This window comes from Leptopilina heterotoma, unplaced genomic scaffold (assembly GCF_015476425.1).
Source record: "Leptopilina heterotoma isolate Lh14 unplaced genomic scaffold, ASM1547642v1 Lhet_217, whole genome shotgun sequence".
Taxonomy (NCBI): domain Eukaryota; kingdom Metazoa; phylum Arthropoda; class Insecta; order Hymenoptera; family Figitidae; genus Leptopilina; species Leptopilina heterotoma.
In genome coordinates this window covers 1,637,614-1,653,483 of record NW_025110934.1, presented here as the reverse complement: position 1 = coordinate 1,653,483, position 15,870 = coordinate 1,637,614, and the positions used below count along the sequence as shown (strand labels likewise).

General features: G+C 28.9%; 1 protein-coding gene across 1 annotated transcript in view; it reads left to right on the top strand.

Annotated features, from left to right (window-relative positions):
• The window catches only part of LOC122501833 (mothers against decapentaplegic homolog 6), a 58,348-nt gene extending 42,916 nt beyond the window's left edge, over positions 1-15,432 (top strand). Inside the window, exons 4-5 of the mRNA XM_043611596.1 lie at positions 12,155-12,355; positions 12,542-15,432. Coding sequence (XP_043467531.1) covers positions 12,155-12,355; positions 12,542-12,882 — 542 coding nt within the window. The 3' untranslated portion in view covers positions 12,883-15,432. The remainder of the gene's footprint in view (positions 1-12,154; positions 12,356-12,541) is intronic.
• Positions 15,433-15,870: the final 438 nt, after the last annotated feature.

Below are 15,870 nucleotides of genomic sequence, written 5' to 3'. Positions count from 1 at the left end.
GTAACCTTACAAAACTTACGAGTAAGCCTACAGTAATTCTTGCAGTAAGTGATGATGCTGTATTGGATTGATGATTTGTTTTGGGAAAATGAAAAATAGAATAGGATTTCCTCTTGGAGGGTTTATTAACCCTAGACACTTGAGTATAAATTATTTCAAGTTTTCTCACAAAATGGCACTGATTTTGGTCCATACATTACTATCTCCATGAATATAGATTTCTGCAATTTTGAACTTAAAATTTGTTTTTTTATCAGAGTTATGAAAGGGGTCAGCAAACTCAAGAAACTTATTTTGCTCGAGAACTACTGAATTGATTTCAATAATTTTTGGATATGTTGTAAATATTGACAAGATACAGTACCGTCCGCAATTGTCAGTCCACCCATTTTTAAAGGAATGACAAAAATTTTTTAACATAAAATTCATGAAAACTAAAATTTTTTTTGGTTTATATTTTAAAAGACGATAAAATTTTGAAAAGAATAAGACCTTACAGAAGTCATTTGGCCAAAATTTGTAGAAGATATTCCTAAAAATCGTCATTTTCAATGTTTTACAAAAATTTAAATAACTTCTAAAATAATGAACGCTTTTTAATAATCTTAGGCTTATTTTAAAGGTCTTTTTCTACGGAATAAGAATTACTTATAGGCATTAACCTGTCATTTTTAACTTGGAATAAGCATGACGTCAAAATTAGACAAAAAAATTGGAAAAATTTGAAATCAATTTTTTGTACTAAAAACTATTCTAGAACATATATAAAACATGATATGGTGTAGATTTTTCAAGAAAATTTAATAAAAATATATGTTTGAGTTTCAAAAATTATTTTTCTTTTAATAATATTATTTCAAATTTTTTGAATTTTTTGTCCAACTTTGACGTCATGCTTATTCCAAGTTAAAAATTACAGGTTAATGCCTATGAGTAATTCTTATTCTGTAGAAAATGGTCTTTAGAATAAGCCTAAGATTATTAAAAAGCGTTCATTATTTTAGAAGTTATTCAAATTTTTGTAAAACATTGAAAATGACGATTTTTAAGAATATCTTCTACAAATTTTGGCCAAATGACTTCTGTAAGGTCTTATTCTTTTCAAAATTTTATTGTCTTTCAAAATATAAACCAAAAAAAATTTTACTTTTCATGAATTTTATGTTAAAAAATTTTTGTCATTCATTTGAAAATGGGTGGACTGACAATTTCGGACGGTACTGTAATTCTAGAAAAAAAATCCAAATTTTAATGATCTTTGGATATGTTGTAAAAACAACAAAAAATTTAGACCTTGTTTTTCAAAAAATTCAAAAAAATTTTAATTTTTAAATTTTCAAAAAAATTTTTTTGGTTTTATTGAAGAGTGACACGTCTATTTAAGTATTTTCTCATTTCACTCTCTTAACTGTTCTACTCTATAAAAAATAGTCCTGACCAGATTTAAGAGTGTGTCACTTTTTGTACAATTAACCTTCCAAGCCCTTACGTAATCTATAAACTATAAACTTTGGAAGTCCATAATATAGGTTTTTTAATTGGACGTAAACTTTCTTTTTTATAAACAATACACAGCTCAATATTTTGCTGTAATCTTCTTTTGAGTTTAAATAGAAGATTCGTAAGCTTACAATTTAAAATCCTGGTGAAGGTAATGTAAGATTAAATTATTTGCCATTAGGAAGTTTACATATATAAGTTGTGGTCAGCTTATTTGTAAAACTTAATAAATGGTAAAGCTGTGGTAAAGTTATTACTAACAATCAGTTGGTTAGGGTATTAGAATTATACTCATCAATTCCGAGTTCCAAACCCTATTCTCCGAAATTTGTTTTCTAAACTTCCGGTTCCCAAAACTAGAGTAAGACAAAAAGTCTTTTTTAATTTAATATTTATTTATTATTAGTTTAAATTATACTTTAAGATTACAATCTTACCATGTAAGAGAAGCTTACAACAATATATTGTGTTGTGTGGGATTTTTTTTCATTATCCCCAAAAAAGTATTAAAGATATATATCTCTTTTTCTGTCTCTAGTGTGGTGTTACCCCTTAAATGAATGCGGTGAAAGTAGAAAATGTTGTCTGCAAGAATAGATCTACAATTTTGAATTTAAGAAAACGGACATCAAATTTGTAATCACAGACTACATAATGCCCCAAGTAAGAAGTTTTAAGCAAATTCTTACAATTTAAACAAAAATTTTATCTACTATTTTGCATTTTTGAAAACTAATTTGAAATTCATAATCAATGACCCCAAAAACCCCCAAGTAGCGAGTTAAAAGCAATTTCAATGAATTTCTACCACAAATGAAACTCCAAATATTCTATTATAACCAATAATAGATAAAATCTTAAAGTTGATCCGAAAATTAAATTTACTCTTACTGTATCTCTTTAGCTAACTTTTTAGCAAAAAAATTTTTTTTATTTTACTAAGGAAAATAAAATTTAGACGACTTTGGAAAAATAGCTGAAATTTTGCTTTAAAAAAAGTGGCCCCAAGGTGGACACCATTCAAAAATTCACTGAAAAATTTTAAAAATAGTTGCAACAATCAATTTAAGGTAATTTTATTTGAAATGTATTGTTTTTGGCTTATACGGTTTACGGTTTTTGACTTTTCATAAAGCTAAAAATTTCAACCCCCCACTAGGAGTGCTAGGAGGTTAGGGAGAAAACTAATTTATTCTTGGTGGTCTTTTTCGGTTTCAGTGTCCCAAAAAAGCATAGGAATTGACAATTTACTAGAACTTTCTTGAAAATTGAAATTTCAACCCTCTCTAGGAGGTTTTAAGGGGGTTCTAGGAGATAAAGGGATGGGTGAATTTGTTTTTGGTGGTCTTTTTCGTTTTAGCGATCCAAAAAAATAGGAATAGACACCCTAATCGACTTTTTTTGAAAACTAAAATACGAACCCCCTTACTCCCGTGAGAAGGTGATCGATCAAAAGTTGCATGTCTATCATGTTATTCATGTCTCAGTCACTGTTTCTGATGAACATATTTCTTTGTACTAGTGCAGTGCTCTGTCAGCAGTTGTAGCATGAATCCAGTTATTATCGCATGCAAAATATGCAAAAGTTTTTCAAATGTTTCTTTACCGTCTCAAGAGAATTTACGGTTTCTGTAAGTTTATACTTGAGTGAAGAACGCTCAGTAATTTTCGAAACGAATTTCTTCAATACTTTTTTACAATCTCGACGATAAATAGCAATCTGTAAATCAGTTACATTTTTTCTACACTTCTTTATTTCTTTTAATGATTCAAACCAAATTTCGATTTTTTGTAAAGAAAAAAGGTTCTCTTCTTTATTAACGCCCATGTTTGGCTTAATACACAATTGTTTTATAAAACGTTCCATAATCTTCTCAAGTAAAGGTTGCAAAGCTGAGTACAAAAATGGCACAAGTGGCCAATCGGATTGGAATTCTCGAAGAAATGGTTCAACATCATTTGAAATTGTTTTGAAAAAGCTAGTTTTGGACCAATCATTGGATCTTCGATATACTCTACTAGTTTTTTTATAATTATTAGAATAACACATTGTCGAGTAACTATATTAATGCATAAGGTTGATTTATTTAGAAGTTCAGTATTATGTGAGCGAAGAGAATCCATCCCTGGACTTGGTATTATAATAACGAAATTTGATTGGCTTCAAGCCTAGGACAAAGCAAACCAGACCAAGCAAATTATAGAGGAGTCGTGAACTATTAGTGTGTTAAAAGTTATATGTTGAAAAAAATCTGATCTACTCATGAAAAGTTCAAGAATGGCATGGGTATTAAAATTCAAGGTTTAAGAAAAATCAAGGCAAATTATCGGTTTTTTCAAGGCTTGACAAAATTCACGTCTAATTCCCTGACTGTAAATAAAATAAATAAAAACTAATATAAATTTCCCATTTCCCTACGAATTTTTATTAATAAAAAATATAAAACTTCTTAACCAATATGTAATTTTAAAAAAGTTAAAGAAAGAATAAAAAAATAAATTTTACACTGAGAGACCTTTTGGACTGCAGCGGAACAACGTATGAGATAGCAGCTCCACTATGGTTTTAGTGCGCTGCGATACAATTTTGGGCGCGTGACAGTCTAAAATGTTGGTGAGAAGCTCACCGAAGTAGTGGGGATGCCGTCATTGGTTTGCAGCTAATCAACTTTTGGACTGTCACGCGCCCAAAATTGTACTGCAGCAACCCAAAAGTATAGTCCTGTAGCGTACCACCAAAATGGTCAGTAGCAGCCTATCGAAAGTCTGCTGCTGACCCAAAGGTCTCTCAGTGTAGGTTAAGTAAAGTTAAAATTATGAAAGAAGATTTCTACTTTATCAGCAAATAGTGACATCTATTAGATGTCAATTAAACTCTTTGGTTTAGAGTTAAGTGTTTCTTAAGATAATTATTTCGATACAGTTGTCGATAAATAATTATTAATTTAAATTAATTTTGCTCTGAAAAATAAGGCGCTCAAAATTCTCGTAACTGTCAATTTTTCTCCGATTGATTTGAAATTTTAAAACAATATTCTAGAGATTAAAATCAATTAAATTTTTTTTTAAAATGCGTGTATGTGTACGCGAAAATTTAAGGATATGTATATTAGGGTGTCCGTTATTTCCCAAGTTAGCTATTTTCATTTGGGTATCGTCAAAATCGTTTCTTTTTGACCTAAAAACAATTCTAGAAACTAGAAAAAAATTTTACGATGCTGTTTAACCCTGCCTAAATAACAATACTTTTCCCATTTAATTAACATGGGATTTTTGCACTTTTTCGAAAATAATTTTTATTTCGTTTATAATACTCTTTGACTAACCAACAATGCTTGATTTTGCTTCTATTATGATTCCTTTAGACAGGGAAATTTTCATATTATCGCCAAAAATTTATTACACAAGTTTTAAAAAGGTCAATTTCATTTTTATTGATTTTTCTGATTATTTTGCTAAATCTAGGTACTTAATAATTCATTTTTATTCGGTATTTCATTGAAAGTTTCTTGTTTTATGCATCCAATTGGACCATAACAATAATTTCAATTCATAAACTTTCCAAGAATCACACAGTAGACTAAATCCATTTCAAATCAGGCAGGTCGACTAACTTTATGTTATATAAAAAAAATTGTTTTGCTTGTCATTTTTTTTCTTTTGAGTATAATTATATTTTCTTTCTTGGGTCTTGTAGATGGTCTTGTCCTCTTCACAATCCAGTTTGAAATTTGAAAAAATATTGAAAATGATAAAAATAGGGGATGATTTTCTGAAAATAAATAAGATCAATTTTCTCAAAAACACCACCTTTTTTGTTATCAAATTTTTACTACAAATTCTTAAAATAATTATGAACATTTCCTATGAATTTCAAGCAGGCTAAACCATTCTGTCAATCAGGAGATTTTTTTTTGAAAAATTTTCAAATTGTTAACGTTTATGTCAACAATGTTATAACGATTTATTTGTTTTTAAAAATGCAAGTTAACAATTTGAAAATTTGCAAAAATAAATATATTTTTAAAAAAATTCTCTTGACTAACAGAATGGTTTAGCCCGATTGAAATTCATAGGAAATGTTCCTAATTATTTTAAGAATTTGTAGTAAAAATTTTATAACAAAAAGGGTGGTGTTTTTGAGAAAATTGATCTTATTTATTTTCAGAAAATCATCCCCTTTTTTTATAATTTTAAATATTTTTTCAAATTTCAAACTGGATTGTGAAGAGAACAAGACCATCTACAAAACCCAAGAAAGAAAATTAAATTATACTTAAAAGAAAAAAAATGACAAGCAAAACAATTTTTTTTCTATAACATAAAGTTAGTCGACCTGTCTGATTTGAAATGGATTTAGTCTACTGTGTGATTCTTGGATAGTTTGTGAATTGAAACTATTGTTATGGTCCAATTGGATGCAAAAAACAAGAAACTTTTAATGAAATACCGAATAAAAATTAATTAATAAGTAGATTTAGCCTTTTTAAAACTTGTGTAATAAATTTGTGGCGATAATATGAAAATTTCTCTGTCTAAAGGAATCATAATAGAAGCAAAATTAAGCATTGTTGGTTAGTCAAAGAGTATTATAAACGAAATAAAAATTATTTTCTAAAAAGTGCAAAAATCCCATGTTAATTAAATAGGAAAAGTATTGTTATTTAGGCAGGGTTAAACGGCATCGTAAAATTTTTTTCTAGTTTCTAGAATTGTTTTTAGGTCAAAAAGAAACGATTTTGACGATACCCAAATGAAAATAGCTAACTTGGGAAATAACGGACACCCTAATGTATATTTGATGAAGTATGTTTAAACTCTAAAATAGACATTTCTTTTACAATATTTTCTAAGTTAAAACACAGCAATATTGTTTTAAATTTATTTTATAATTAATTATATATTTTTGAAATTATAGGTACAGAAATAATGAAAAAATTCCTACGAAGTTGGGATCGAACTCAGATACCTCGAGCTTGAAGCATTGCGCCTTAAGCACCTAAGGTGTTTAAGACAGATATAAACCTCTACAAAGTACATGCAGAATGCAGATTAGAACTATTTTCAAACATTTATGAAACCGTCAATTGTTGGTCACATTTTAGATAAGGAGGTTACTCAAATCCATAAAAAACACAAATGTCAATTTTTTAAAACACATAACTCATTAAGCGGAAGCTCGAAATTGTACAAAGAAAAACGGACATTTGGGACTAAATGGGTTAATTAATTCATATCCTTATAACAATAAGTAGTAGGAAGTCTGTTCCGAAAATTGGACCAAATCTAGTATCTCACTTGTACCGACGACCGTAGAAAAAATGGAACCGATTTTTTGCGGCGCCAATTTTCATTTAACATCCGAATTGGTACAAAGTGCCTGTACTGGAATTCATTTTCCAATGCAACTGGCGCGAATCCCAATCTGTTGTATACGATTCGGTAGTCGTCCGACTTTTCTGTCTGTAAAGACAACGCGACAAACGTCCTTGCTCCAGCCATTAAAGCTACAAACGATGACGTAATTGTCGCGATACCCCGCAATCTTGGCGCCGCGTTAAACACGTAATATCTATTTTTATCTTATGGCAAGTCTGCTGACAATGCGTCGTTGTACTCATCCTCCTTGCTAAGTGTTGTACTGAACTGCTTTTGCGAATCCACCATGGTACCCAAGGAAACGGTGGGTAATCTCTCATTCACTGCGAATCGTCTATCACTAACTCAAGAGTCATGGCGCTACTCTCTTTCTGGAATTCTTATTAACTCTATGTTAAATAGTTTTAAATTTTTACTGTAAGGTGTAAACTTCAAAAATTATTTATTGAATCAAAAATAAAATAAAACAAGTAATTAATAATAACAATTAAATTAAAAGGCGTTGCAAAAATAAAGAAAATTAAATTACCAACAATTAAATCACAAATTGTAGTTTGGCGCCAGACTGAGTCAAATACACAATAGAATAAAAAAAAACAAAATTAACCAAAATAAAGAAAAAATAATGCAACGACTTTTAAAGTTACTTAGCTATACAAAGATCCAAACGGTAGAGAGGGGAGGTTGTTATCAATAAAGATTAAAAACCCAGGTAGAAAAATTTAATGGAAGCCTAGATATATGCTAGCGCCACCACTGGAATTTGCATGGCAATTTATCTCGCCGACGTCTTCTAGCGCCTTGCATGGCGCGAGCACTTTCCGCTAGAATGCAACATAACCTCAAATTTCTGTTGCGTAAAGTGTCAAAGGTGTTTGCTTCTATTTTTAAAGTAAAAATAAATGTTTGCTTGTAGAATATTGTGGCATTTAAAAACAATATATAGTAAAGGATTGTAAGTATTTATATATTTGTAATTGTATTAAATTTAAACATAAATTAATATTGCATTATAAATTTCTTGTTCATTCGTTAATTTATACACTTATTTATAAAAGAATTTTTAGTATATGAATGTTTTATTCAATCTCCAAGAAAATTTTTAAATATATTTTAAGTAATTAATTTAACGATTTATCACCAAGAGTAACAATAAATACTTTTTGATGGATCAAATATATTAATAATTTTTCTCCATTCGAATTAAAAAACATAACCTCAAACTGGATTTATTTTTTCTTTATTTTTAATTCACCTGACAGAAAAGATTTACTGATTTTAAATAGGAACTTAATTTTTGCAATTATTATTATTATAAAAGAAATTGGTTAATTTCAAAAATTTTAATTTCAATGTTTAACATGTGTAACTATTTTTGACACTGTTACTAAAGAAATAAATAATTTTTTATGAAAATTTAATAATAATTTATTCTTAAAATTTCCATATTTAAAAAACAATTTTATACAGCAAATAATGATCAAAATTTTGATTAGGCTTGGGATTAAGAAAAGGTTGCCGTTTTCTGAATTAAAATCTTACCATAACTTTAAACGAAACGTGAATTAACTCTTCAAATACGTTAAAACTTCATTGTAGGCAGATAATTAGTAAATGTTTTTTATATGTACACGATTTTTTTTAATTATTTTCGTCAAAAGAAATGACATAGGAATCATTTTTTAATTCGCGAAATAAAGTTTTGGCAGGTGAGGTTATGTTCATTCTAGCACTGCGGGCAGAATGCGAGAAAGGCGCTAGACTAAAAAAGTGGTTCAAATGCTCTTAGCGCCACTACAGCGCAATGGCACGCAAGAGTGGCACCATGCTAGCGCCACCAAATTTTTCTACTAGGGAACCAATTATCCAAAATCAGAATTAATTAAATCACAAAATTTATATAGAATGATCACAATTTTAAATAAATATCTTTAAGTTATAAAAATCATATACAATTATTTCAAAATTTACATTAATCAAAATAATAATTTAAATATTCATTTATCACGGAATTCCAAGATTATTTACAAAATACAAATAGTCAAAATATCACTCAAATATTCATCACTTAAGGATGGGTCAAAACAATATTACGAAGATTCATAGTATAGAATATTCAAGGAAATCCACAAAATATTATTAATAATTTAGGGAATGGTCAAAACGTAATTGGGGAAAATATCACACAATTGGGAAATTACAAAATATTCATAATTGAAACATGTCACAATATTCAAATAACCAAAATTTTAAAAATCCAAATCATAGATGGACTCAAAAATCACATCAACAAAATTTACTAAAATACAAATTAAATAAATCTTTACTAAATTTCAATAAAATAAATTCTCTTACCGGAATTAAATAAATTAGCGATAAATGGCACAAACACAAATTAATACTTAAATTATAATTGTAACTAAATTAAAAATAAACTAGTTTCTTCGGATGTTCCCGACAAAATAATGAATGAAAGACAAATCTTCGATGCTTGTTTAGTTGTCTCCTTAGAAACGATTTTCATTTTTTTCTATTTTTTCAAAAAACTCAAAACATCCAAAAATAATCAGGAACGTAGTAACATGAATTTAGGCCCCAATTCTTGAATTTCTTCTTACAAATTGATAAATTGTTTAATCCAGTTGTTAATTAGTAATATATAATTTACTAGACTCTCCTCCATTATTCTCTAATACAGGTTAGACGTAGAAATCACGACACGAAAACACAACGGGCATACAATCCAACATTCGTACGTATTTCTTAACACCAGATTAGTATGACGATTTAAATGGATTACCGGCTTAGGAGCTTCGAGTATAGCAGACGGAAGGCTCAGTAAATTCTACCAAATTAATTATTCAGTGGTTTTTGATTAGATTTTTATAAAACTTTACAACTAAAAATTTTCAAGGTCGCTGATTACTAATCTGATGTTATAATTATTCAAAATGGCGAGTCACATGGGGCACGTGACCACTGATGGGAAATAAACTATTACTACAAGCAAAGAACAAAATTAATCTTTTACTTTTCTTTTTTTTATTAATATAACATTACATGTCATTGAGCAACAGCTTTTATCGAGTTTACCGTGTTAATTCCACAAAGTTGAAAATAAGAGGCGGAAAATGAATTGACAGAAGAGTAAGACATATTATTGGACCTTTTCCCAGAAGTACTTGTACAATATAAACTGGCTTTAAGAGAAATGAGAACGCATGCAAGAGGCTTAAAAGGCTTATTCAACCCTTTAAAAAGGAAGAAACCTAGAATTCTCAAATCAATAATTTCCCACTTGTGCTAATCTCAAGTCAGATAAAAATCATCTTTTCAATTATCGTTTAATTCAAAATAATAATTATTTTTTATTATAATCATTCGTTACTTTTATTATCACTTATAGAAATGACTAAAATTTGCTATTTTTCTTTGAAATATTTCTTAAGTTTTTATGAAAAGTGTCGGACATCTCCGTCCACCTTCTAAGTTCAACTGAAGTTGTCTTGTATCATTCTTCGCTTTTTATCCAAACTGTCTCGATGTAAGCCGATCAACAAATTTATTATATTTCATGCATTGACATTATCCAAAGAGAAATAGTCAATTAATTTAACGTCAATTTTTACTATTATAATCAAAATTTTTCAAAAATTTGACGATTTTTTAAAGCATTAAATATTTATAATAATTAATAATATTCTATATACGCATGTATTTGTCAATTCTCACTCACCTATCATAATATGGTTGATGTGAATAGAAAGAATGCTTTTGTTAAAATTTAAAAGGACATTGTTTCCAAATTTAAAGATCCTCTTACAATGAGGCACGCGTCAAACTATATCAACTGATAAGATTTTGTTTTCAAAATATGACAGTAATAAATTATGAATGAAATTATGTAATATAATTTTCTCTTTAACTTAATATTATATGTCTATATTTTGTTTTTATTGAAGAACTTGTCGCTTTGTAACCAAATTAAAGGAATTTGTTCGAATAATTATTCGGTAATTCAGCTTTTGTTATTTCTAACTATCCTCCACTAGATAAGATAATTTTTATTACTCTTTCGTAGGATAATTGTGAAAAATCCAATAATAAACAAATTAAAGTTTAAACAATTTAATAATTAATTATAAAATAATATAACCATCAAATCTTTTCTTATGATATACTTTTTGACATAAAATAAAATTTTGTGAATTTGTTTGCTGTATGAATTGACTCATTAAAATAAATAAAGTCAATAATAATTATTGACATTCATATTGGGGGTATTTTTCTTTTTCACGTGTTTCCGTAATTGTCGAAATGTAACCGTGATTCTACAAATAAAATAAACAACAATAAAATTTACTAAATTTACCTAATTAAAGTAGGTCAAGTTTCTCCTAGTCCCTACACTGTAAAAAAAGGGAGTTAAATTTTAACTCCCAAGGGGAGTCTATAAAAGTCGCACCCATTGGAGAGTTAATGCCAGGGGAGTTAAATAAAGAGAGTTAAAATTTAACACCCAAATGCTAACTCCCCATGGAAAAAATAACTCGCGCGGGTGTTGAATGAAGGGAGTTAGAAATTAACTCTCTTTTGGAGTTGATTTTTAACTCGAAAAATTTAACTTCAAACTCCCGAGTCCGTTAACTCCCTAAATTTTTTACAGTGTACATTAACTATTCTGTTTATAAATAAATATCAAAAATTGCTCATTACTTTGTTATATTAATTAGAGAAATCTATTTATTTTTTTGAAAATTTAATTAAATTATTCATTAACGTGAATTAATTATTTCCTACACTAAATAATAATTTTGGAGGACTAGGATCAATTTTTGTTAAATCTTTCAAAATTGACGATGGAAGTTCCTTACAAATTAATACCTTATAATCTAAACTTATGAAATATTGCGTCTACAGCACAACTTTAAATTAGGAGTTCTTAAATTACCTGGACCACCTGTCTAATAGGTTTTCTAGCCAGAGGAAAGAAAAACTATAGAAAACCACTTTTGAGTACAGCCAGTTTATCGACAGCCGAGTTCTAACGGTGTGCAGAAAACTGCATTAAAATAATAAGTCATTCAATTATTTTATAATAATACAATCTCTCATGTAGCACATATTCTTACTATATTATTACACTTTAATATTAGAATAATATTACAGTAATAGTAAGATGTTCACCTCATTGATGAAAACAAAGTTTTGAAATGTAAAAATTATTTGTTTAAAGAATGGCTTACTTATTTTATTGTTTAAATTTGTGTTTCAGAAAGGCTTGAACAAAAAGAGTGGTGTACATTGGCTTATTGGGAATTAAGCGGTCGTGTCGGTCGGCTTTATCCTGTGGAATTGAAAACTGTAAATGTCTTTGATTCTTTGCACGATGGAGACGGTCTCTGTTTGGCAACTCTAGCTGAAAATCATCTGGCGCCGCCTGCAGTTCAAAGAACCCGTAGCAAAATTGGACTCGGTTAGTTCCTCACTCTTCTTACCACATAAACAGTATCTTAAATCTCAAAAATACTTAGATTCTAAACCTGATATACCATATATTGTTTAGAAATTTAGATTATCTAACAGAAAGTGTTAAAGGTTTTGAAAAAAATTATGATTTTCATATGAACACCGATTGTTAAGCCATGATTTTATTTTGTAGGTTTGATGCTCAGTCAGGAATCAGATGGTGTATGGGCTTATAACAGATCAGATAGTCCAATTTTTGTCAATTCGCCTGCTTTAGACGATCCAGAATCAAGAACTTTATTGGTTTATCGCGTGCCATCGGGTTTCTGCTTAAATATCTTTGATCAAAGCAAGTCAAGAACTACATTGACAAGAACCTCACCATCGACAACAAATTCGAGTTTTTCCATGGGTTCAGTTGATGTGAACTCCGTCCGTATCAGCTTTGCTAAGGGCTGGGGTCCTAAGTACTCAAGACAGGAAGTGACTTCTTGTCCTTGTTGGTTAGAAATTCTTCTGGCTCCTTGTAGGTGATTGTGGCTGCAAACCATAGTTTTTTGCAAGTCATCAAACTCAAAGGGTTTAGATTGGTCTTCCAGGACTGTGGTCGCTGCTGTTTACCAAAGAGCAACGTTTAAATTTACGACAGGAGATTCAGAGCAAGCCTTTGATACATAGCAAGAAACAATTTTCTCAGGACTGATTGGTGTAGAAAATTTTTCCATGACATGCCAAACAATTTTACTGGAAGCAAATTAAAAATATGTTAAAATTACGAACTATGATAACATACAAGTAGAGTATTTTGGAAAAATAGAATACAAATAAATAATAACAGATGAAAAAGGAAAATAACCGAATAAAGTAAAGAAATAAATAATCAACAGTCGACAACGAATGGAGCTTTCGAATGAATATTAAATTGCGTCTGTTCGACGTGCTTTATTTTTATTTCAATAATGTAAATAAGTAAATAGATATAAATTGTGCCTTCCTTGTTTCTTTGGTGCAAAAGCAATAGCACCTACACCGCTACCTCGCGTCTCACCAAACGCCCCAGAGCTTCTTACTACAGTAATAATGCTAATGTGATAAAGGTGTGACACGTGGTTCTATTTGCCTCGTTTGGGAGCACCAAAACTGTTATTGAACAAGACAATATTTTTATTTCCATTTGACAGTATACTGTTGTGTCTGAATATATGTGTGCTTGTGTTTGAATGTTTATTTGAGAAAATTTTTTCTTACCCTAGTGATAATAATCACGTTCATTTGCACGAGTCTATTTGGCAACGTAAATATACAAGTGGTCAAAAAAACCTTTACGTTTTAGGAACGTTCCTCGAACGTGAATGTATCAAATTCACCTGATTATTTTTAATAGGCTACTTATATGTAAGTATACTGACACTACTTGTCTCAGAAATATTTTTAGTAAATTAACCAAATGTTGATTTACCTTTGTATTCAATTAATTAACGAAATTCATTTATTAAGATCATACATTAATTTCTACTTTTTATGTTAATGTATTAATTCAACTCACTTATAAGCAAAGGAAAAATTATTCATCCAAATAAACATGTATACAACCAATTATAAGTACATAGCGGATGCAAGTAATGGTGTATTCACTCAATTGACTGACTCATAGTTTCCAAACAATTAGTTATTTTTGTACAACAGATTTTATAAACATAGAAGTTAACAAATATCTCAAACAACATGTGATGTTAAATGAGTATAAACTGTATCGCGATTGTGTAACTATACAGGAGAAATAATAATTAAAATTTATTAGCGAATGTATTATTTTATAATGTAAAATATCAGTCTGTCTATACAATATAATTAGTCTTTGTTTTTCTAATTAAATTCAATTCTTATATAAATATAGATTCAATCACTACACATACACACATAGCAAACAAAACCAAAATTTCCTTCAAATCTTTATCTCTTTCCTTAACAATTATTAAGGGTCAATAAAGAACATAAAAGGGCAATAACGTGGTTTATCGCTCTCTTTTTTTATTTCAAGCTTACAATTTCCTAATATATGTTCACAATTATTAATTTATTTAGTCATTAATCGTTCAAATTAGTCGCACGATTCACAAATTCTTTTCCCCCCATCGATCTAATCCCTACTCCAATCCATCTTACTCATACGCCTATATACTCACTCTTACACATTTATACATCGGTATTGTTACAATAAATAAATTTTCATCCATGATAGATTGATTCTTAATTTTTTTTTTAAATAATTAATATAATTAGTATAACAATATCTTCACTTTTTAATACTATAAATCTTTAATTGTGTTTCTGAATCAAGATTCGTATTATGACATTTCACAATTAACCTGTAAGCTTGCTGTAAGTAGCAAAATGTATTTTGACGCCTCCCGTTTATAAAATGTAAACTTCAATGTAAAACATTTCTATTTGGAAAATAAGTGTAATATCAAATTAAGAAAAGAAGTTGTGCAAGAAAATTCAATGTAAATTCAATTTAATCTTCAATGGAAGATGATCCTAAGAGTGCTTTAAACACCAGATTAGGATTCTTGTTTGTATAACTTTTTCATTACCATTTTATTTAAAATATTTATATCCTTAATTTTCAGTGTTGGGTCAAATATGTAAAGCTAATCTCAGATGGCAGCACCATAGCAAGATTAGTCTAGCGCTTAATTTTTGATTTCGCGAAAAGTCACAATTGGTTTACAAAAAAGTGGGCGAAGTAAATAAATATTTTTTGTGGAATTGTGAAAAATTAAAAATTGAATTACGTAAGCGAGGACTTTGTTTCACAGGAAAAAAAAGTTTTGCAAGTCAGAGTATCGTTAAAGTATAGATAAAAAAATTGAGGTTATGTTGCCTATCATTAAAAATATTGTAAACCCATTTTAATTTTGAATGCTTTTGAGGTAAAATTTTATTAGTTTCTTTTATACTTTTCATACACGATGGTCTTCAAGCACTTTTAGGTTTACCGAAAATGAGTCAAAATTGTGCTAACGCAGTTTTATCTGGAATCGGTCCAAGATTCCGAATTTTCATTTCCGAAAATCGTAGCTGATTCTTTTTTCGAAAAAAACATATATGGGCAATTCCATGTGAGATTTTAGTCGATCTCTTAAAATTGCCAAAAATATTTTTTTCTATTCTGTATCGAAAAAAACAGATATGTATTTTTTTATTTTTGTTTAATTGTCCAAATTTTCGAGTTATGAATTTTCGAAATTTTGGACTTGTAATTGTAGACCTATATTCAGTAGCTTATAAGTCCGAAAATATTGAGTTTAGGGAAAAGATGTCAAAGAATGAAAGTTTTAGTTTTCTTTCGACTTTTAAGAAATGTAATACAAATTTTTTTTTAATAACAAATTAATTTTTTTTAACTTTGGGCCTGATTTTTTTATATTTCTTTTAAATTTATTTATAGCTTATAATATACAGGAGATTTTCCAAAAAGTCCCGAAATGTGCCTGATGTGTTAAATGAGTTTTAAAA